The sequence below is a fragment of the Triturus cristatus genome, chromosome 4_2 (assembly GCF_964204655.1).
Source record: "Triturus cristatus chromosome 4_2, aTriCri1.1, whole genome shotgun sequence".
Classification (NCBI taxonomy): Eukaryota; Metazoa; Chordata; class Amphibia; order Caudata; family Salamandridae; genus Triturus; species Triturus cristatus.
The window spans coordinates 746,208,162-746,233,029 of record NC_140586.1 but is presented as its reverse complement, the minus strand read 5'-3'; the positions used below and the strand labels follow the sequence as shown (position 1 = coordinate 746,233,029).

Below are 24,868 nucleotides of genomic sequence, written 5' to 3'. Positions count from 1 at the left end.
TATGTGTATAAATAAGTCAAGTGGTGTGTATATATCTGCATAGGTGAGTACATGGGTGTGATTGATTTTTGGCATGACTGAGTAGATGTGTGATTAACTCTATGGATCAGTAGCACTGTGTGAATGTATGTATAGGTGTATGAGTGGATATTATACTGATGTAATGATGAGTGACAGCATGTTTGAGTGACTAGCTCACAATGTATAGATAGGAATCAGTGGATGGGTATCTAGTATCTGGTATTGGTGTGTCTATGGTTTCGAAAATGGTAGTCTGTATTTTAGAGTACGTGTATCAAAGGTTATATTAGAGTGTGAGGGGGTGTGTCAGACTATCACGTGGTTGATGTCATCAGTGATGTCATGAGCGATGTCACTGACCATGTCATGAGTGATGTAATATGTGACGTCATCATCAGTGCATTGCGGGCGCGTGAGTTATAGTTAGCTCAACTAACTATAACAGGCTAATTTCTCTGGTTTTATGTGAGTCAAATGTCCAAGTAACTATAAAGTCTCTGAAACCTATGTTATTTTCAGTGAATTTCTAAGTTTTTTAAAATGCTCATTTCTAACTAGAACGTGCATGAAACCTATGGTTTTTTTCAGTGAATTTCGAAGGCTTTTTTAATGCTAATTTCTAACTAGAACGTCCCTGAAACCTATGTTTTTTTCTGTGAATTTCTAAGATTTTTAAAATGCTAATTTCTAACTATAATGTGCATGAAACCTATTTTTTTCCAGTGAATTTCAATGTTTTTTTAATACTAACTTCTAATTATAATGTTCATTTAACCTATAGTTTTTTCCGACGCCCAAGAAGAACAACACCCACTGCCACAACCCTCAGGACCTCCCCCCGTACACCCCTCTCCCTACTACCACCAAGGCAGAGCAGACCAGGACAGCGAACCCTCCAAAATCGGCATGGTCCCTTAGCCTCTAATAGTTCAATGTTGGGAAATGTGGCAATCGTTTTTTCAGTAAATTTGATTTTTTTTTTTAAATACTAATTTCTAACTTTAATCTTCCTGAGACCTATTTTTTTTGTGAATTTCAAATGTTATTTAAATACTCATTTCTAATTAAAATGTTAATAAAACCTATGTTTTTCACATGAATTTTTTTTTTTAAATGTGATATTTTTTAACTTTAATATCCTCAAAATTGTTTTTGTATTTTTTTATTTATTATTTAATGTCTTCTTGTTTTTTAAATATTAAACAACTACATACAGTATGAAAGGGACCCCAGCCCAGAACCACATCTGAAGACCAACACATGTCATAGACCTACTGATCAAGCAGCGCCGACACCCAAGAACGCCACAACACCCACCACCACCCCCAGGACCCCCCTTCTACCACCGAGGCAGCGCAAAACAAGATAGCGAACTTTCCAAAAACGGCATGGCCCCTCAGCCACACAATAGCTGAATACTGGGACAGGTGTGAACAAACTATATGTGAAGGAAGCAATTCACCCATAAATAACAATGCACACAATGCAAAGTGTAGCGGTGATGTGCTGGACACATCTCAGTATGCAGAACACATACCTCTCCATCTGCACAAATACTACTGGTGCTTGTAGTGTTGTGGACAGTGGACCCAACCATGTTACGTCAAACACTAGGGACGATCTCAGTCATGTAGCTGTATCGTCCCCCCCTGTAAGCATAAGCGTAACCGGAGTGGGCTGGTCCGACGTACGCCACTTTAGCGTAGGAGTGTGAATAAATAGGCCGAGGCTCAGGGCGTGGTTCACTTGTGAACTGTGAAGACCAACGACTGTGCCAGAGCGGCGGGCCTCACCCTGCCTCGAGGCTGCCGCCATGACCACGGGACTCCTCGACACAGGCCCCCTGCGATCCCAGCAGCACAGCACCGCAGACTTATGTCTGTACAGACTACTGCCTTCGAGCTACACTGCGGACAGCTGGCATCACAATTCAGATGGAGTAGAGATCATCGCAGGGTACGTAAACGCTGAGCGCCAAAGGTACTTCTAACTCAGTGCACCATAAGTCATCGCAAGGAAGAGTGAACAGTTTTATGTCAGCAGGTCAGCAGTGAGGAACACTATCACTCGAAAATCACCCAAAAATACTTATAATATAAAAAGAACACAAGAATCGAAGTATATCAATGATTACAATCCAGTAACTTTGAAGATGTGGAATCCAAATATGGACATACAATATGTTGCAGATAACTCAAATACTGTTCCTCGCATACTATCCAAATAGAAGTCCATACCTGGAAAACATATGTATGTATGAAATACTGCAACATTATAGTTTTAGAAAAAAAATGTACAGAAAAAATAAATGAAGGGAAATATGCTGTAATTGGATCTGATGGATGTTTCTTAAAGAATGCCAAAGGAAATTTGATTAAACACAGGAAATTAAGTTGTGATACTCCAGATAAGAGAGAGTTTTTCTATTTAGCTCTTCTGCAACTCTTCAAACCTTGGAGGACAGAAATGGAATTACTTGGAGATTTTGACGGCTATGAAGATTCTTTCAAAGCATGTAAAGACATTGCTACCAGTGAAGCCCGCCCGGACCACGCATCATCGCAGGCTGCGCACACGCTGAGTGCTTCAGGTACCACTAACTCACTGCACCACAAGTCATCGCTACGTGGACTTATTGAGGTAGAATTCAACGCAAGCCGCAACACATGGTGCCACTAATCCTGTTCGACAGAAGCCGGCAACACATGGTGCCACTAACCCTGTTCAACATAAGCCGAACTATCCAACAGGTGGAACTGTGTCCTGAGTCCTGAATGGCAGTGACCCCAAGTCCGTGGCAGCGACCACAGCAGCATACTCTCTTTGATCAGTTAGACATATTTCCATATGGAAGGCCGGCGACACGTGGTGCCACTAACCCTGTTCAACACAAGCCGATCCCACATGTGGAACTGTGTCCTGAGTCCTGAATGGCAGTGACCCCAAGTCCGTGGGAGCGACCACAGCAGCATACTCCCTCTGATCAGTTAGGCATACTTCCATATGCAAGACCGGCGACACGTGGTGCCACTAACCCTGTTCAACACAAGCCACACAATCCCACATGTGGAACTGTGTCCTGAGTCCTGAATAGCAGTGACCCCAAGTCCGTGGCAGAGACAACAGAAGCATACTCCCTTTGATCAGTTAGGCATATTTCCATATGCAAGTCCGGGGACACATGGTGCCACTAACCCTGTTCAACACAAGCCGATCCCACATGTGGACCTGTGTCCTGAGTAATGAATGGCAGTGACCCCAACTTCGTAGCAGCGACCACAACAACAGACTCCCTGCGATTAGTGACGTGTATTTGCATATGGAAGCCTGGCGACACGTGGTGCCACTGAACCTAAACTACGCAGGCCGGTGGGACCACAAACCTATGCATGTGGCTGTGGGCCCTTGCTCACAGCTACCTCTGGCCTACATTGTGGTCAGCAGGAACTCACAAGTCAGATACAGTCGCGATTGCAGATGACGCAGTAGGCAACAGACATAGCTCCCATTGCGGCCAATCCGCACCATGCAGCATCACAGGCTCATACACTTCAACAGTGTATTCTATACATATTTCATCTTTTCATGATACGCCTACACAGCGGTCAGTAGGGCTCCCAATTCAAATTAAATCTTCATTCATTAATTACAGAGTCCAGTAGGCAAGCAACTATCACAGGCCTAAAACCTACATAATATCCTTTTAGTATCCGTGCTTCAAGAACTTTTTTTATATCAGTTATAGCTTTAGTACAATCAAAAAATTCATCTTCAAGTGCCAACAAACACTCAATAACACTTTACACTGCCGGCAACAGAGCTCGCAATTTGAATATTTGACACGTGGTGCCACTAACCCTGTTCAACACAAGGCGCGACACGTGGTGCCACTAACCCTGTTCAACACAAGCCGATCCCCATGTGGAACTGTGCCCTGAATGGCAGTGACCCCAACTTCGTGGCAGCAACCACAGCACCAGACTCCCTTTCATCAGTCAGGCATATTTCCATATGCAAGGCCAGCGACACGTGGTGCCATTAACCCTGTACAACACAAAGCGCGACACATGGTGCCACTAACCCTGTTCAATACAAGCCGATCCCACATGTGGAACTGTGTCCTGCGTCCTGAATGACAGTAACCCCAACTTCGTGGCATCGACCACAGGACCAGACTCCCTTCAGTTTTATTTGTTGTTGTTTTCTTTAAATCAAATATTTTATATGTAAATCTATACATGACTAAGATTCTTGTTTGTTCAACTACACAGGGATAATTCTGACCCAAGAAGGTTGTTGGGGGTACGTTGGTAATGTGGGAAGAGGGTGCGTTACCTGCTGATATGAAAGGGGTATCTCTCACAGAAAGAACTCTGGTATGTTTTCAGAAATGCCTCGGACAGATGCCAGCTGACGGACTGAATCACAAAATGGCTTTTCAATGCTTATGTAGTGTGACTTATGAACAGTTCGCACCCAGGCTCGCAGAGGAACAACTGCGGGCCGTCCGGTCGACTCACAGTCGCAGTACTACGAGCCGCCCGCTCCCAAAGGAACAGCAGCGTAGTAGCTCGCAGAGGTACAGGCACAGCAGCGTACTAGCTCGCAAAGGTAGAGAGCTGCGACCCGACGGACTGGCTTCTAACGCAATAGCTGCGAAGTGGTGATGTTGGGAAGAGGGAGCGTGAAAGGGTTATCTTGCACAGAGAGAGCTCCGGTATATTAAATTGCCCCCGCAACCTTTCTTTTATATTTTCACTCGATGCAAGAAATCGCGCTTTCTGGACATGACCTCTCTCCATACCAAACTTGGGGTAATTCCGTTCAGCAGTTTTACCTGTAGCCTTGTCTAAAGTTTCCTATGAAAAATCCATTGAGAAAACACGTTTCACCCCCCCACATAGCTACCTGACACACGCGTACTCGGTGTTGGTGTGCAGGTCCGTGCTCTAGTTGTCAACATGTCACGGCCACTCCCTGAGGGCAGGTTTGTACACACCACACCCATCCGGCACATACGTCACAGACCATGTGACCACACAAATATAATACATCGACAACGTCAAATCCTTTATTGCCGGTGGTGACGGGATGTTGGACGCTCCACGGGTCTCAATCATAAAGAGTCCATGAAAAGTTGCGCAGAGGGTTAGTCGCACCCTGAGCTGTATGGCTGTCAGAGGCCTACTACCACGTGGCGTGGACTTGACTTGCACAGGGTTAGTGCCACCCGAAACTGATGTGGCCATCAGGGGCCTACCACCACGTAGTGCGGACTTGAGTTACACAGGGTTAATCGCACCCTAAGTTGTATGGCTGTCAGCAGCCTACCAACACCTGCCGCTGACTTGCATTGCACAGGGTTAGCGGCACCCAAAGATGATGTGGTCTCCGCCATTGATGACGCAGGACTCCGCGACATGTGTGGGATCTGCCGGGCCGCGGAGAAGCTGATGTGGTCTCCGCCATTCATGACTCAGCAACATCTTTGAGATCTGCTGGGCCGCGGAGCTTTGACGGGCACGTGGAGTGCCCACTGGTACACACTCCGGTGGCAGCAGGTAACTATTTGGTCATGGATGCGCAGGCACGGCAGTATCTCTCTCTCTCACTTCCCTCTCTCCACGCTCTCTCTCACTCCCTTCCTTTCCTTCTCCCTTTCTTTCCTTCCCTCTCTTTTTCTCTATGGCTTTTTTTTCCTTCTCTGTGTCTCGCTCCTTTGATATGCGCATTACACACGTCCTTATTTTGTGCTTTATTTTCCAGGGTGTGTCGTCAATATTCATGCTCCCGACAGGAGTCTTCCGCCTTGTTGTTTTGTGTTCATTTTGTTAAATTTACTTTATCCTTTATATATACGTTTACGAAAAAATAAAGTTTTGAAGAAAAAAATGTCAATAAAGATTTTGGTTGTTAGGTAAGTGCTGTGTGACTCTTTCTCGTTCTTATTACTGTTATTTGGTGGTGTCCACCATGGTGTTAAATTTTGGGGCAGTTATCGCGGGAATACTGGTGATGTCTGCAGTTTGCACCAGCTTCTGAATAGTGTGTTAAGATTTATCTCAAGTGTAGTTGCATTAAAGTGCTGATAATGAGATGCAGAGTAGGCGTTCCCGTACAAAAACGCATGAGGTGCACCTTTGCGATTTATTCTAAATACTAAAATTGTTTATTGAATTGCACTGTGGTAGTGGGTGCATTTACAGTGTACACACAAAATCAACGAAGAAATCTCATTGTATTTATATTGATTGTGAATAGTGGGTCAGGTGCTGAATCTTGACAGGATACACTGCCCAGTTCATTTATTTTTCTGTACACGAAAAAACCACATCACAACTTTCACAACGAAAGGCAAAAACTGAGATGTGAAATAAATTCCGTCGATAAGCTGCGTTAGCGCCAGAGATTTTACACCTGCTTTCTGATGATGTTAAGCAGGACCACTACCTGCAGCATGAAAGGGAACACAGCCAAGAGCCACACCTGAACACCCACAGGTGCCATTGAGTCAATGAGCATGATACACGGATACCCATGAGGGCCATAACACTCATCGCAACAACCCCAGGACCGCCAACGCCCCCGAACCCGCATCTGAGCAAGTATGTCCGTATTTATTTATTTATTTATTTAAAGGTTTTGTAAAGCGCGTAGTAACCCAATGAGCATCCCAGCGCTAACCTGCATCTCCAGGGGTTTCAGCCGTCTAAAGAATTATGTTTGAGGGAAGAGGAGAGTCTTTAATGATCTCCTGAACTGGAGGTGATTCGATTCTGTCCTCAGTCTTCGTGGGAGGTGATTCCAGTATTTGGCCGCGTGGACCGAGAAACGACGGCCACCGGTCTTGGCTTTTTTGACTCTGGGGACTGAGATGAAATTTTCTCCGCTGGACCGGAGATCCCTTTCCACCTTGTAGGGGATTAAGAGTTCCTTGAGAAGGGGGGGGGCCGTTATTGTTGAGGGTTTTGTGGGCCAGACAGAGGGCTTTGAAGGCGACCCTTTCTCTGACTGGAAGCCAGTGTAGAGATTTGAGAGCTGGCTTGGCAGAGGATCTAGCCGGTGTGCCCGTAAGTAGGCGGGCAGCGGCGTTTTGGACTTTCTGCAACGTGTTAAGGGTGGCTTCAGGAGCTCCCAGATAGATGGCGTTGCAGTAGTCCAATCTCGCCAGGATGAGGCCCTGAATGAGGAGCTTCCTTGCGTTAGCGGGGAGCAGGGGGAAGATCTTCCTACAGGCTCTGAGGAGACCAAAGCATGTCCCTGCCGTCTTTTTTGCCTGGGTTTTGAAGCTCAGGTCCTTCTCGATCCACACGCCTAGGCTTTTGACCTCGTCCTTGGGAGCGGGAGGGTCACCCAAGCAATTGGGCCAGAGGTAAGGTGGCAGGGAGGGCCCCTTATGACCCAGCATGAGTATCTCGGTCTTTGACCCGTTCAGCTTTAACGATGAGAGATTCATCCATCGGTGGACTTCGGAGAGGCAGCTGTGGAGATCAGAGGGGGCGTGATGGGGATGTGAGAGAGTTACCACCAACTGGGTGTCGTCGGCGTAGTTGATAATTGAAACGCCGAACGAACTAACTCTCTTCTCCAGTGGGGCCATGTACACGTTGAATAACGTAGGGCTCAAAGATGAGCCCTGCGGCACTCCACAGCGGAGGGGGATGATAGGTGAGTGGCTGTCGTTCTCCCAAACCTGGAAGGAACGGCCTGATAAGAAAGATTTTAGCCACTTCAGGGCCATACCCCTTAATCCAATTTCTCCCAGTCGTTGGATTAGGGTGGGATGGTCTACAGTGTCGAAGGCCGCACTGAGGTCCAGGAGGATCACTGCCACTGATCCTCCCGTGTCTAAAATGCTTCTGGCCTTGTCCACTGCTGCCAGGAGGGCGATGTCAGTGCCCTGACCTGGACGGAACCCTGTCTGGGAGACCCCTAATAGGTTATTGCTCTCCAGGAAAAGTGATAGTTGTTTGTTCACTAACTTCTCAGCGATCTTACTGTTTCCTGGGAGAAGGGAGATGGGCCTGTAATTGGAGAGGTCCTGAGGGTCTAGAGAGGGTTTTTTTAGTAGACCTTTAACTGCTGCCGCTTTCCAGCTAGGGGGAACTGTGCCCTCCGAAAGGGAGGAGTTAATCAGAGCCGTGAGGGGGGGGATGATGGTGCTAGACACTTTATTCAGGGAGCGGAGGGGTGCGGGGTCGAGGGGGGGAACCACTTTTAATTGAGGCCAAAGTTGCCCCTACCTCTTCCGTTGTCACTGGGCCAAAGACATCCAGGGAGGGTCGAGGGATGTCAGACGGATGGGGGGGGTTAGTGGTAGAGATGGTAAGATCCCGATCCGTGTGAGTCGGTTCAGGGGGGGGTATAGCCAGGAGAATTTTTTGGATCTTCTCGTCAAAGAAGGTGGCGAGATTGGAGCATTTGCTTTCTGCTTCTTTAGGATCGAGAGGTTTGAGTGGGGGATCAGGGGCGTGGAGGAGTTCTTTAAGAACGGAGTAGGTTTCGTGGGCCGAGCAGGCAGCATTTATGATTCTGCTTTTGTAGAAACCGATTTTGGTGTTGCGTAGCTCCTTTTTGTAAGATTTTACGGAGGTACGAAATGTTTCTTTTTTTTCCTCTGTTTTTTCCTTCCTCCAGAGGCGTTCATTCCTTTTGCAAACCTTACGCAAAAGGTTGAGTTCAGGGGTATACCAGGGTGAAGGGTTAACTCTCTTGGTGTGTTTCAGAGAGTTGATTTTAGGCAGGGTTGCGTCAAGCGATTGGGTGACCCAGGTGTTGAATTCCTTGTCCGCTGCTATGGTGTCTTGAGAGGGGTAGGGAACGTGTTCCCTTAGTTTGGCTGCCCATACGTTTGGTTCCAATTTCTGCCATCGTCTGGTATGAGTTCTGGTTTTGGGAGGTTGAGGGGGCGGAATGTTGATGTCCCATACGAAGGGGACCAGGAAGTGGTCAGTCCAGGGGAGGGGGATGTGATCAAGGGTTTTCAGGTCTGGGATGTTTGAGAAGATGGGATCGAGCAGTTGCCCTCTTTCATGAGTGGCCTGTGGGTTTTTTAGGTCAAGGCCGATGGAGGTGATGTCCTGTAGCAGTTCACAGGCCTGCTTGTCGACCGGGTCCAAGAAGTGTACATTGAAGTCTCCCAGTAGTAGGTAGTTGGTGGAAGATGTACATTTAATGGAGGTCTGCTCGATGATTTTGTTCGGAAAGTCTGCTAGATTGCCCGGGGGGCGATATACCAGCGTTCCAGACAGCGAGGTAACTGGGGAAATTTGAATAGCGAAGTGACAGCTTTCGTGTCCCTCGATGTTGCAGTCAGATATTCTGCAGGTAAAGTCGTCCTTGAGGATTATTGCTAATCCACCTCCTCTACCCTCTGGTCTATTCAGCGAGCACATAAGGTACCCGGGGGGTAGTGCGAGGACGATATCGGGGCCACTGCTAGGGGTGAGCCAGGTTTCCGTGAGAAACAAGATGTCTAAGGCTTGGTTTGTGATTAAAAGGTTAATTTCGTGCGAGTGCTTCACAAGCGACCTGCAGTTGAGTAGGCCTAGGTGCAGGCCATTGTGTGCCGGGTCTTGATCTGCGGGGTTACAGGTAGTGCATCTTGTGAATTGGTTATCACCCTTCAGGATGCGCGTGCAGGAGGGATGTTTTTGGGTATTTAAGGCTAGAAGCTCCTCACGGGAGTAGGTCCGGTGGTTCCTGGCTAAAATGGGCAGAGTGGCTGGGCCTGGGGCCGGCTGGGCCCAGACGGGCTTGCCTTTGGCGCGCCTTCGGCGCGCTGACGGCGCGCCCGCTGCGCCCGTCCGCTGCGCTTCCTGTGTTGACACATTTTAAGTAGAGAGGAGGGGCGTGGCCTGAGGAGTGGGCGTGGCCTCAGTGCTCGCCGAAGGCGTCGTCAATTTCCCTCCGTCAGCGCTAGGTCCGCTGCGTGGGAGTGATCAGGGGGGCGGCAGGTGAGTAAAATATGCACAAAGCACAAGTTGCAAGTTTTTTAAAATGAACACAGACAAACAAACAATCTCCCGGCTTCCGCCTCAGGAGTAGCAGTCTTCTGAGCGCGTATTGGTCAGCGCGCCTTTTAAACTATGAGCGGGGGGCGTGGCCTGAGGAGTGGGCGTGGCCTCAGTGCTCGCCGAAGGCGTCGTCAATTTCCCTCCGTCAGCGCTAGGTCCGCTGCGTGGGAGTGATCAGGGGGGCGGCAGGTGAGTAAAATATGCACAAAGCACAAGTTGCAAGTTTTTAAAATGAACACAGACAAACAATCTCCCGGCTTCCGCCTCAGGAGTAGCAGTCTTCTGAGCGCGTATTGGTCAGCGCGCCTTTTAAACTATGAGCGGGGGGCGTGGCCTGAGGAGTGGGCGTGGCCTCAGTGCTCGCCGAAGGCGTCGTCAATTTCCCTCCGTCAGCGCTGGGTCCGCTGCGTGGGAGTGATCAGGGGGGCGGCAGGTGAGTAAAATATGCACAAAGCACAAGTTGCAAGTTTTTTAAATGAACACAGACAAACAAACAATCTCCCGGCTTCCGCCTCAGGAGTAGCAGTCTTCTGAGCGCGTATTGGTCAGCGCGCCTTTTAAACTATGAGCGGGGGGCGTGGCCTGAGTGGGCGTGGCCTCAGTGCTTGCCGAAGGCGTCGTCAATTTCCCTCCGTCAGCGCTGGGTCCGCTGCGTGGGAGTGATCAGGGGGGCGGCAGGTGAGTAAAATATGCACAAAGCACAAGTTGCAAGTTTTTAAAATGAACACAGACAAACAAACAATCTCCCGGCTTCCGCCTCAGGAGTAGCAGTCTGGTCATTGTTTTAGCATGATAGGCACGGGCCCTGCAACATCAGTGTGCTGTCTTCAGCGGACGTTACCATGTCACCTCAGCGTTGGCAGTGAGCCTGGAGATGAAGCTATGAACGCATCCTCCTGCATGCACAAGTGGCAAAGGGAACGGGGTGTGTCACACATGTCCGTCTGCAAGAAGTGCGGTAAGCGTGTCTCTGTGTTCTGGTGTGGCCGCCACAAGGCAGCAGAAGTCGATGTTGTAAATTGGCATGCACCACCTCCAAACGGCAGTGTCACGGTGGGATTGGAATCCCGCAGGACATGCGCAAATAGCCATTACAAAGGTGTGACGTAGGAGTGCACGGGATACAACAGCGCAGAAAAGTGTGGGGGCTCGTGGGAGGGACAAGCAGCTGTTTAGCAACGTAACACACAGTGAACCCGCCCATGTGCCACGTGCTGGGCATCTCATCCATGATGACCAGGGTCGCAGACATCCACAACACCCACGACCGGCCTTTGTAGTACATATCCTGTATGAATGCAGCTGTAGAAGTTACTGTAAGGATCAAAGGTTCTTTGTCTGAGCTATCTTGCGCTAACACATCTGTTGCTCAGAGAAGGAACTTACAAGTGGCCAGCCCCCCCTGACAGATACGATAATATTTGCATCCGTTTCCCACACTATGCACTGCCCGTTTTGAGAACGAGTGGACATCCCATACTCAAAAGTCCTTCGTCGTAGTTAGCATGCGTGAAATGGCCTTCAAACGTACTCCCACCACAACCCTGCCCTGCACCCATTGCACACAGACCCGGCTCATTGCACCAAGCTGTGCCATTTCATCCACAAGACTGGCACACGGCAAGTCAGTGCAGCTACAAGCATAGCCACTGATGCATAGCAGGGCAGCCCGATCACATGGTCGACTTCATTCACGTCCACCTATACCTTGCACGTCTGCTGCATGTCCTGGGTGCACTGCCTTTGGCAGTGCTGCGGATCACTTATCAGCACCATATACAAGTTACCATGTTCAAAACAAAACTTCCTCCTACTACGTATAAAATATTGCTGACACTACTTGGACACGTGTGGCACAGCGCCCAGAGCACATGACTTCACAGCATAGGACACACAGTTTGGGCTCACGGTTTTATCCCCGAGTCCAGCAGCAGCTCAATTTAGCAGCATAACACTGTAGACAATGCCTCACTTAATTTCCGTACCCCGCACTTTCAGACCAGTAGGAGTCAGTAGTTCAGCGGCTTTATCCCAGAGTCCAGCAGCAGCTCACCTTACGCCCCCAGCGCCATCAGACCCGTACAAGTGAGTAGTTTTCACTTTACAAATACCGAATTGATTTGATAGGCGCGAATTTACCTTCGCACTCCCTGTATAACACCCCTAAGCACCATACACAAGTTACAATGTTCAAAACAAAAGTTCCTCCGAGTAGGTATAACTACATGCTGACACTACCTGCACAGATGTGGCACAGCGGCCAGAGCACATGACTTCACAGCATAGGACACACAGTTTGGACTCACGCTTTCATCCCCGAATCCGGCAGCAGCTCAGCTTAGCAGCATGAGACTCTAGACAATACCTCACATATTTTCCATACCCCTGCACTTTCAGACCAGTCGGGGTCATAGTTCGTCCTAGTAGGTATAAACACATGCTGACACTACTTCCACAGGTGTGGTGCAACAGAGAGGGCACATGACTTCACAGCATAAGACACACAGTTTGGGCTCACGCTTTAATCCCAGAGTCCCGCAGCAGCTCACCTTAGCAGCATCAGACTCTAAGCAATACCTCACTTAATTTTCGTAGCCCAGGACTTTCAGACCGGTAGGGATGAGTAGTTCGCTTTGCACCCCTGTATAGCACACCCTAAACACCCCACAGAGGTTACAGTGCTCCTACCCTCCTCTTTCCTACTTTTTTTGCCCTTTTTTCCCCTTACTCGCTTCGACAATCACAAAAATGCTGCCAACACTTCCTACTTGCAATAGCTCGCAGCCAATAAGCAGCAAGCTCATACACGTAACGCCTCAGCCATTCAGATGGCATAATTCCCAAATATCGATATCTGTAAATTTCGATATTTCTCCAAAACTACTGAACAGATTTACACCAAATAAACAAAAGTGTGCTTTCTAGACCAAGACCCTTCTCCATGCCAAATTTGGGGATTTCCGTTCACCCTGCAGCCTTGTCTAAAGTTTCCTATGGAAATTGCACGGAGAAAACACGTTTTGGGACCCCCCTTTTTTCTCGAACCCCCCTTGACGTGTGTATATATATATATATATATATATATATATATATATATATATATATATATATATATATATATATATATATATATATATATATATATAAAGGAAGTAGGGAATCCTGGGCAGTTTCCAGGTTTTAGGTGAACATTAGGTTTATCATATGGAGCACTTTACAACATCACAGACAATCTAAAACTGCTTACCTAAAACGTCTGTTTTCTAGCACAGTTTTTAAGGATAAGATTAGCCAATGACGCTAGTTAGGAGGTGTCTTTCTTGTATAAATAAGATTTTTAAACAAATGCATTTGGTGTTCTTTATATATCAACCTTTGTGACTATGTCGCTTGGTCTAATCTCCATTTAATCTGTTCTCTAACCTCCTATGCTCTTATATCTGTTTATGCTTTTATTCTGCCATGAGATGGGCTTTGAGACAAACTATCTAAATACCACTGGATCTTAAGCAAACCGGCTTTTTCATCATCCATGGAACAATATCTTTTGAATATATCAGTCACGTGGTTAGATCATATATATAGGGCATTAATTTACCACCTGCTTTACCTTGAGGAAAATTCTGCAGTAAACTGTAATAAGGCATCTCCTTCATCTTCTGCATTGTCTGGCACTGAAAGAAAAATTTTAAAAATGCATTGGATCACAATGGTCACACTTGGATTACAGAACACATGTTTATGCTCCAGACTGTATACCCACAAAAGTTTTCTTTCCACTTCAGCATAACGCTAATTTAGGAAAGTTGTTCTGATCATCCAATGGAAGCTGAAGCTTCAATTATGCTGAGGGCGCGTTTTATCCATTCAACCTAAAACAGCACGCCATGCACTCACTTTGTTGGGCAGTTTCCTTATCTTCACCATCGTTTCTATGCTCTCCACGTCAGCAAAAGCTCCCTGTCCCTTTTGTTCTTCTAAGATGCATACCTTCCCTTCTCTCATTCATTTTGCAATCATATTACTGCTTCATCACATTCTCATGTAACAGGCTCAAGCTCTCTTTTACCCTTCACTTGGCTGCTTTACTAGATCCCAGGAAAAGTGGGTAGCTGGGGGTTCTTTCCACACATTCCCCAATATATTGTAGTGATTATTACTGTATTTAACTGACTGCTAAAACGATTCATGGATCATTTATGTTTTAGGGTCATTTTAATCGGAATCCATTCTTATAGTTTTAGTAAAAGTGTCATTCTTTGGTATATGTTACTTCTTCTCTGCATAATGTGTTTAGTATCCTGAAGTGGCCTAAATGTTGCACAAACATTTGTGTTGGGTTGTTTGAATCTGCTTCAGTCTGTGTGTTCTGGGTTTCTGGAGGTTTTTCTCTTTCAAGATATGCAAATGTGAGAACTTGTGAGCAGGAGCAGCTCCTCCGCTAAGGAGGAGGAGTGTTGCCCCACAGGAAAAATAAAATGATACCATTGTTAATATTGGCTATGTAAAGGTCGGTTTGGGTGGGGATGTGCTTCCCGAAGAGCAGGGGGAGGAGTGGTGAGCACACTCTAAAGTGCGCAAGTCGGTCTGGCCAGCTGTCTTGGGCCGGCCAACAAGTTAAGCGCACTGTGTGGAGAACATGCCCAGGCTCCCTGTCTGAGCGCCAAACCACAACGCTCAGACCAATCACAACGCTGCGGTAAAGCAGCATCCTGATTGGCAAGGGAGTTTGGAGCCTGGGTGCTTCCTCCTTTGTCAATCGGAGGCCAGGTAGAGGCCAGAAAGGTAAGTGATTTTCTTTTTTTTGGGAGGGGGGGCATAGATAAAATTAGAGATGGGCAAAAAGATAATTACGGGGATGTTTTTCACTTCAGGGTTGTGAGTGACAACACAGACAACTCTAGCTTTGCTTTCACTGCATATTTGATGTCGTTCAGGTCCTCTTGGTGAAAAAACATCCCCGTACTTCACTGCTACCATTCTATAATCCCATATATAACAGTTGAATTCTGACATTACAATGCCTGCAGCCAGGGCCCGAAACCAAGGTGCAAGGAGTCACGTAAATAAAATCATTACAGCTGCGATTTATGAAAGAAGTACCGGGGCCTGGCTTTCTGTTCGTCTGATATATTATCTGAAAATGAAAAAGTTTTCAGCAGAAAGGTGATATTCATGACGTTTTTTTTTTTTTTTGCATACTTAATGTAATTATTCCAATTCCAATTCTTTATTTCGGCCATATAGACCATAAAAGATGCAATGCAAACATTACAAACATTAAAACATTATTTTAAAACACATTTAAATAGAGTCCGCTCTCCCAGCGAGGAGTGATTTAAAATTACATTAGAAAGTTCAAGGGGCTTCAGAGGATTTTTTCTTTCTGATCAACCATATGGCCATAAGAAATTTGGAAACAGCGAACACAATGTGGCCCAGGGTGCTAGTTTTCAAAATCCTGTATGCCTGTGCATACTCTCTGAACCCCAGGTTCTTACAGAGCGGTGCTATCCAGTATTTTCTGGGCCTTTGGTATGCAGGGCACACAAACAAGATGTGGGGGTCATCTTCCACATGGTTGTTACAGCAGGGACATGTTTTATCGCCCCCATTTGTCCACTTGCAGGTGTATGAATTAATAGGTAGTGTACTAAGCCTCCATTGAACATACAGTTTCCTCGCCAGGATGGGAAAAATAAAATCCATAAAAGGTTCAAAAACATAAGAATTTTTGGATTCTAAAAATCGCAAAGTTAGGGTGCCGCTATTTTGAGCGACCATCAAGTGAGCAAGGGACCTGGCTTTGTAGATTTGTGCCAGGGCTTTGCGCGAGATTGTTTGGCAGCCTCGCGCGGGGTCCTCCCACAGGACACGGAGATTGATGGCAGACAGTTCATTTTCCACAAAGGTGAGCCAGGGGATTTTGCCACTGCAGTTTAAACTTATGACATGGGTGAGATCCTCCCTATAATGATGAAGTTCGTCCGTAGACCAGAGCCTGTGCCAGAACTTCACTGGCTTTGACACAAGCTCCTCTGCAATAGGGGGGAGACCCATGTCCATTCTCAGAGGCTGAAGTGGCGTGGCACTTGGAAGGGCTAGAAGGCGCCTTAAAAAACTATTTTCCACTGTTGATAAGCCCTTCACCGCTTTGTATCCCCATAGCTCACTGCCATACATGGCCGCAGCCTTGGCCTGGGTCTTGTAAGTTTCAAGGGCCGGGCTTATGGGCTTGAAGGAAGAAGTATTAGCCACTTTCAGGATTGCACCCGACAGTTGGGATAATTTGGCCTTAGATCGTACTATCTGTCGGTCCCATGCTAAATTTTCCTGCAGTGTTACCCCCAGATATATGAAGGTGGACACCCTCTCAAGGCTGGCGGTCCCCAGGGTGGGATTGGGCCTAGTTTTGGTTGGTGGGTTGAAGATCATGAACTTGGTCTTTTCTGTGTTCACCTCCAACCCATGCTGATGACAGAAAAGACCAAATCCATCCAGGATCCTCTGGATCCCCATGGGGGATTTTGAAAGGAGGAGGGTGTCGTCGGCAAACATGATTGCCGGTACCTTCCTACCTGCCAAACAGGGGGCGTCGTTGTCCTTGACGTTTTCCAGGTGTGAGATGACGTTATTAATGAATAAGCAAAACAGGGTCGGTGCCAAGACACAACCCTACCTCACACCTCGAAGGACAGGAAACCTGGATGAAAGTTTGCCATCTTTCCCACACCTGACTTGAGCATAGTTGTTCTCATGCAGCCTGGCTAAGATGTTAAGTAGCTGGGGGGGAATTCCTAACTTTTCCAGCACCTCCCAAAGTTTCCTGCGCGGGACTAGGTCAAAGGCTGACCTCAGATCCACGAAGACCATGTACAATCTCCCCCCCTCGATCCTCACCGTCTTCCAGTAGAGGAGAACGAGGCGGAAGATCTGGTCCATGGTCGACGTGTTTTTCCTGAAGCCAGCCTGCAGGGGACTCATGATGTCATTTTCCACCACCCAGTCTAATAGATGGTTCAAAATAAGGCGCGCAAAAAGCTTTTGGGGAACATCTATCAGGCTAATAGGCCTGTAGTTTGCCGGACTTAAAGGGGACCCTTTCTTGTAAATCGGAACTATTTCTGCCCCTAGCCAAGAGGACGGGACCGCCATACCTCCCAAAATAGCATTAAAAAGAACAAGAAAGTACGGGGCCCAGATGTCAGGGTGGTATCTGAACAAATCACCGGGTAGCTTATCCAACCCCGGTGCCTTCCCCAGCGCTAGGCGCTCCAGTGCTAGCTTCACCTCCCCCAAGGAAAATTCCAAGGCCACATCTGGAAGGCAGGGGGACTCCGCCACCATCCCTTCCGGCCAGAGAGTGGTTTCTTGATATAGTGTCCCAAAGTGGGCCTCCCAAATAGAGGGGGCAATATTGGGTTCTACTGCGGATAGCAGATCCCCTGTTCCATTGTTTACCAGAGCCCAAAATTTCCTAGAGTCTTTGGATTTGAGGGCTTCAGTCAGTTCATGCCAGTGGTTCCAATCCCACACTGCCCTTGCGTTGGCCAGTGCTAACTTGTACCCCCTCCTAAGGGCTGCAATCTTCACCTTATCGCTACCCTCTTTAATTGCGGAAAGAAGCTCAGACTTAGTTTTCCTGCAGGTGGAGGTGTACCAAGTCGGAGCGCGAGTCTTTTTCCTTCTAGTGGGCAGGGCCGGATTGAAGACATCTGCAAGGTCCCTCACTAAGGCCTGGTGAATGCCAAATAGTCTCTCATTGTAGTCAGAGGGTCTTGGTTGATTGATGAGAGCATCCACCTCCTGGAACCTGGGGAGTGCTATGCCATAGAGGTTATTTATAGCTTCTTCTTTATCAACTAGCTTCCCCCATTTCGCCCGGCGCCTGCTTGTAGTGAGTAGTATGTCTCCCTGGTCGACTCCAGAATCGGTAGTTAGCAGCCCTATAGCAGGGGCTGGGTGCTGGATCTCCAACAAGAGGGAATTGTGGTCACTGTCTGTCCTCGGGATCACTCTAAAATCTTGAACTTTGGGCCACAGGGAAATATCTATAAAAATGTAGTCCAGCCTTGACTCATGGCCCTTTTTGTTGAAAGTACACACCGAAGGAGTGTCAGAGGGGGTGCGTCCGTTACACGCCCTCAGTGCAAAGTTCAGAGTGAGAGAGGTAAGTTGTACTGCCAACGGAGACCAAGCTTTGGGGTGAGGTGAGGAGGAAGGTGGGACTCCCCAGTGGTCATCCTCGGCAGTAAAGGCACCCTCCATTAGACCTTCCAGGGGTTCAAAGTGGCAGTTGAAATCTCCTCCCATCACTATTTTCAAGTCACCTGGCAGTTGCCCTAGAAAAGATGAAAGATCAACTATGGTTGGGGATTCCTTGCCCACAGCGACTGGTCGAGAGTAGACGTTAACAATAGCCCATGTACTTTTACCAGGCCATCTGAGGAGCACACACTGAATGTCCTGTGAAAGTGTATCCATTCTTTCCACCTGACACCCAATGTGGCTCGCCACCCAGATTGCTAAACCTCCCGAGGGTCTCCCCCTCCCATTCGACTTTGCCGGGATTTCAAAAATGTCATATCCCCTCCTAAGCTGTGGTGCCCTAGCCCATGTCTCCTGGAAGAGGAGGATGTCACTTTTACTGACCAAAGTTTCCCACTCCGGGGTATCCACCTTACTTAAGATGCCAGCTACATTCCAGGAAAGGATAGTCAGGCCTGGACCTTGAAATTGCGGACCTGCTTCACTTGGTGCAGACGGGATGTCATGTGCAAAGTTACCCAAGTCACCCAAACCAGTAGTAATGGGCGACTGGGTGGGTAATTCAACAAGCTCCACCAATTGCGTTGTAAGAACAGTTGGTGTGTTTGGTGGATCCTCATCTAAAACTTGGATGCTTCCCAGGGCGGTCCCCCCCTCATTTGCAGGGGCCAGGGACCTTTTTTCATTTACGGGAACAGATGTACCTTCCCCCCTGAGTGTAGACCCATAGGCAGAATTTACTGGGTGTTGTGGAGTGACCCCCCTTATTGGTCAATCTACTTGGTCCAGGCAGGAGAATCTATTCTGATGGACAAAATTGCCATGGGCGGGCAGTGTGTTGTGCTTGGGTCTGTACCGTGAACCATCTACGGCGAAGCCCACTCTGGTCCAACTCTGTTCCCTCCCCACTACTAAATTGGAAACATTTGGGTAGAAGTGTGAGAGGGACACTAATTCTATGTTGGACTTATCCGGCCTTACCAGCCAGTTACAAATGTAAGGGGCAACCAGTGGGCTTTTAAAACTAATTATGATACAGTCCCCTACCCTGTTTTTGGGGGTGATTCCGATCCATGGGATCCTTCTGACCATCAACACATCACCTTTGATGTTAGAGGGGAGGGGCCTGTTAATATTAAGCCAGCTAATTACCTTATTACGGAGTGAGTCCTGTGGCTCTCTGGTGTCGCCAGTGAGCTCAGGAACTCCCACCATAATCGCTGTGTGGGGCACAGCCTCAGGGGGCAGATTGACCGCCCTGCGCCTAGTGTTGGGGCTAGTGGGGCGACCAGTATGTTCATTATTAACTCGCCCCCCACTCGTTGGAAGGGGTAGTGTTGGTTGCTTAGATCTTCTAGGTGCAGGGACAGGGGGCCTAGACATTTGTGAAGAGGGCAGTGGGGGAGCATGACTACCTGTAACACTGTGTTGTGCCCCAGCCGGGGCCTGTATGCTTGTTCCAGCAGTAGATGGTCTATTCCCTACAGATTCCCGGGGAGCCGTCTGTGCACTTGGACCCAACCCCCTGCTAGGACTATTCCTGTTATGTGCGTTTTCTATAGCCCTGAGTCTAGCAGCTATGGAGTCCAATTTTACAGACAGGGGCTCCAACAGGCTCCTAAGGATGTCCCTAAAAGAGCCAATTAGAGCCTCTGCCGCATTAGGAGGATTTCCACCAAATATGAACGGCCCGGAACACCCAGGTACCACTGTGGCTAATGGCGAGTCTGGTTGATCAGACCCAATTCCCGGGGAAGTAACCACGGGAGAAGCCGAAATGTCTGAGCTAACATCTAATGTTGGGTTGGTTTTATCCACTTTGGCCCTTTTTGCCCCTCTAAGCTTCCTTGACCTTTTCCTTTTCGGAGGATGGTCCACTCTACTGCCTACGGGATCTGTTGGCGCTGCAACTTGCCCTTCATCCTGCGCCTTAGACATTTCCGCACAGTTCATATACGGAGTGGTCTCCACCACCCCCGAGGGACGCAGAGACTCGCTATCCCTCAGTAGATTAGACGGGGTCCTAAGTTGTTGGAGGACTGACTCGATTGTCTGATCAATGCTATCCATGAGAGATAGATGGGTGACGTCAAGGGGTATTAGAGTACTAACATCGATGGAAGAAGAGTCCGAGGGGTCCACTGAAACTGACGCGTTTTCTAAGTTTACCTCAAGGAGAGTGTCTGATACTGTGCGACCTTTGCTAGCCGCAGCACTGGTCTTCGGAAAGAATTTTTCCAGTGTGCTAGAGCACTGTTGGGCAGCCTTACTCCTGGATACTCTAGTAGCCATGGCGAGAGGAACAGTCAAAGCCGCAGGCTGATGGAATATGGAGAAGAGCCTTGAGACAGGGACAAAGTTAGAGGGGGGGCCCGGTCCGGTCTCTGCCGGCCTCTAACGGCCTAAAACGGCCCGCTCTTTGCCCGGTCTTCGCCCGCTTCCTCGTCCGCCCGCGTCCCGCGTACGCGTTCAAGGCGGGGTTAAAGTAGAGGAGGAGAGAAGGGGGCGGGAAGAGGAACCAGGTGCGCGCGGTGGACGGCGCAAGCACTTCTGGACCTCGCAGTCCCGCTCCCTATGCAGGTGGCGTCTGAAGCACTCCCCCAGCCGAGGTGACCGAGCCGAAATGCTCCCAGGCCACGCAGAAAGTCTTGGAAAGGGCTCCGCTGCTGATAGTGCCCCTGGCACGGCCAAAAACACTGTCCACAATTCTTCCCGCTACACGCGCGGCACCCGCGCCAGCGGGGGCCGCGAGGAGTTTAATACACTTCCAGGAAGGTCCAGGGAGGTCCGAGGGAGAAGGGGGCGGGAAGAGGAACCAGGTGCGCGCGGTGGACGGCGCAAGCACTTCTGGACCTCGCAGTCCCGCTCCCTATGCAGGTGGCGTCTGAAGCACTCCCCCAGCCGAGGTGACCGAGCCGAAATGCTCCCAGGCCACGCAGAAAGTCTTGGAAAGGGCTCCGCTGCTGATAGTGCCCCTGGCACGGCCAAAAACACTGTCCACAATTCTTACCGCTACACGAGCGGCTCCCGCGCCAGCGGGGGCCGCGAGGAGTTTAATACACTTCCAGGAAGGTCCAGGGAGGTCCGAGGGAGAAGGGGGCGGGAAGAGGAACCAGGTGCGCGCGGTGGACGGCGCAAGCACTTCTGGACCTCGCAGTCCCGCTCCCTATGCAGGTGGCGTCTGAAGCACTCCCCCAGCCGAGGTGACCGAGCCGAAATGCTCCCAGGCCACGCAGAAAGTCTTGGAAAGGGCTCCGCTGCTGATAGTGCCCCTGGCACGGCCAAAAACACTGTCCACAATTCTTCCCGCTACACGAGCGGCTCCCGCGCCAGCGGGGGCCGCGAGGAGTTTAATACACTTCCAGGAAGGTCCAGGGAGGTCTGAGGGAGAAGGGGGCGGGAAGAGGAACCAGGTGCGCGCGGTGGACGGCGCAAGCACTTCTGGACCTCGCAGTCCCGCTCCCTATGCAGGTGGCGTCTGAAGCACTCCCCCAGCCGAGGTGACCGAGCCGAAATGCTCCCCGGCCACGCAGAAAGTCTTGGAAAGGGCTCCGCTGCTGATAGTGCCCCTGGCACGGCCAAAAACACTGTCCACAATTCTTCCCGCTACACGAGTAATTATGAGAAAGACAGAATCTGTCACAAGGTTTCTACACAATCTAAGCTACAGCTTTTTGTATCTGATTTACATTCAACTGATTCAAATATATATTTGCAACAAGCAACTAAATGCTTTTTTTGATGTGTTTAACTATGCATTACAAATTCAATTTTTCTTCTTCATTCCTGCAAACATCCAACCTCTTTCATACGACATGACTATGTATTATTAAGAATAAAGTACCCCAAGCTTATATGTAAGGACTCAGACTTCCATGACCTTATAAAGGCGCTCAGCCTTCGACCTTGTTTCTCTATATGGTCATAGAGCATATTGGTGACTTGCAATACCCTTATAATACATGGCAGGGGATAGCTTGTCCCATCTAGTAAGAACAAGCTCTGACATCCCAACTCGCTTGCAGTAAGAAAAAGTCACTGTAAAAATGTACTACAGTTAACAAGTGATATCACAATAGCCCTCAGACTGTCCCCCTCTCCTATATTGCATTATTTCTTATCAAAAGAAAGGAGATTACAAGCCAGTTGGAACCACCTGCGAGTATTGCAGTTCTCTTTAATATTGATGTACATTGAAAATTATTTGGGGAGGAAATACATGCTCTTAAAAATAGAGGACAACACGGTGTTAAATTTCACATACTACTCTGAGATAGGTCTACTGTAAAAGTGGTCCCAAAACAATAAAATAAACAAATAATTCCCCACCGAATGATTCTTTTACTACAAATGTTTGTTTTTCATACTCTCCTCTCTGGCGCATTTTAATGTCCTTTAGAATGCCACACTGGTGAGCTACTCTAGTACCAACAGGGAGTATACATAATCATGTTTGGATTGTGCTTCGAGCATACAAAAACGAAAATTAATACTTATTGATAATATTATGTGGTCAAAATGCCCAAGGTTTAGAGAAGGGAAATAGGTGATTATCATAAAATAGAACGTGCAATCATAACTCTCATGTGAGGATTCGGAATGAAATAGGACAGCATTTTTTATTTATCAGAAGAAAATATGTAGGTGCTTCACAATCAATCAACGAGTGTGTGGGCAACAAGAAAAAAGGAAGAGAAAATGGTAGAGGAGCGAGTAACAAAGATTTGGCATGGTGATTACAGAGAGTAGTGTAAGCCTTATCCATCCTCAGTATGTTCTTTTATGTTATGAATAATTGTAAGTGCACTATCACCTGAGTAGTTATCCTGGCGCTGAGCAGTCGTCTGCGCCTAGCCCTGTCTAAGGTATGCTGGTTAATTGAAAAGCCAGGCCTTTAGCTTCTTGCAAAATTCAAAAAGAGAGGAGGGGGATCTGATGTGGAGTGGAAGGCCGTTCTAAGCTTTAGTTGCAATGTAAGTGGACTCTTAGAGGACGAAATATTGTACAAAAAGCAGTGGGTGCAACTCAGAACACCAACCCATGTGAACATCCTGTCTGGTATTAGCCCGGCATTATGTGCTGCTGTGCTCAGTGCAAATTCTTTTTTTGAGGTTAAGCTCCATCTTTTTCCAGAACATTTGCCTTGTTTTTGGAAAGTGCCTTGCATTTTCGTGAATAATATGCACAAGACCACCATAAGTGGTGAGACAATCCCTCAGCCCTTTTCCAGTTGCAAAGAACTGACTACACGGCAACAACAATCAGCAGATAGAAGCAAAAGGATGTGTGTAATTTAGACATCAGCAAAAACATCTGTCCGTGTAGGTTGAATTTTTAATGTCACAGTTGAATATTACTTCCCTTTTTCAACATCTTCTCAGAAGTCTTAGGTTTGCTGCAGTTATATTGACTGCAGCTGAAAGGCAGTGCCAAGAATACTAGACATGGTGAGTTCCATATTACTTTCTTTTTAGGTCGAGCCTGGGCGGCGCATGTGCTGCTCTGCGTGGCATGTTGTATTTGAGTATTGACTTGAAGCCCCGCCAACTCTCCACTCTTATTTGTCATTGGCTTGTGTCGCTGTCCTTTCTAAATGCTGGCTTCTGATTCATTTATAGGCTTGTTAGTCCCTGCTTAGTACAGCCTTGTCTTAATTTGTAACGTCCCATGATGACTTGTCCTTTTACTTTGTTTGTTACACTGTACGTCTTATTAAGTCTGTATGCACTATTTTCTTTAAAGAGATTAACCTACTGCAGGCACGTCATGCTTCCCTGGAACATTCAGCGTGCCATGCACACTTTCACTTTCCAAGCAGCCCGGGACAATGGCGGCCTCTTCTTTGAAATTCAATAGGACTCCATTTACAAGAGTTTGAGCTTTTGGCATTGTAAACGACATTGCCTTTTATTTATGTGTTAATTATCAAAACAGATAAATAAAAGACATTGTCATTTACAATGTCAATAGCTTAAACTCTCGCAAATGGAACACCTATTGCACTGCAAATGCTTGTTTAAGTTGGTGTAAGTTTTGTGTATCAACAGGACACTTGAATGAATGATTATGGTTGAGACTTTCGAGTGAAAGGAAGATCGAAATAAGTGGGACCTGTTAATCTCTTGACGTGAGAGATTTAAGACTCGGATCACATATTTTTTAGGTCTCACCTACAAATAGCTAGAGCTCTCTGTTAGAGACAACGCTTTGTTACCAATACTCGGCGCCTCCTGATGAAACACAGGTAAAATCCATCTGTGATGCTGGGATTTAGCAATGGGCATCAGCAACCACTTAACTTTAGTATAATGAAGTACTGAGAGAATTTATCTGAGCTAGCAATGTCCACGCCGCACAGGAGCTCATAACAAAATATGTGTTATGTTGGGAATTTCTTTAGAAAAAATCTTCTTTATCATAAAAATCTTTAAAAACATATTTCAGCAAAACAATCAGTTACAATATATATTCTGCTTTCTTTACTGACACGTGCTTGGGCTCCAAAGAAAACCTTCCTCATGAGCTCCCAGGATTGCATCACATCAAAAAATCCTCAATTGGGC

General features: G+C 47.6%; 1 protein-coding gene across 2 annotated transcripts in view; it reads right to left on the bottom strand.

Moving 5' to 3' along the window:
- FAF1 (Fas associated factor 1) overlaps nucleotides 1-24,868 on the bottom strand; it is a 1,868,643-nt gene that overhangs the window by 827,455 nt on the left and 1,016,320 nt on the right. For both annotated transcript variants that reach the window (XM_085602652.1, XM_085602654.1), the window contains exon 11: nucleotides 13,648-13,711. In XM_085602652.1, coding sequence (XP_085458778.1) covers nucleotides 13,648-13,711 — 64 coding nt within the window. The remainder of the gene's footprint in view (nucleotides 1-13,647; nucleotides 13,712-24,868) is intronic.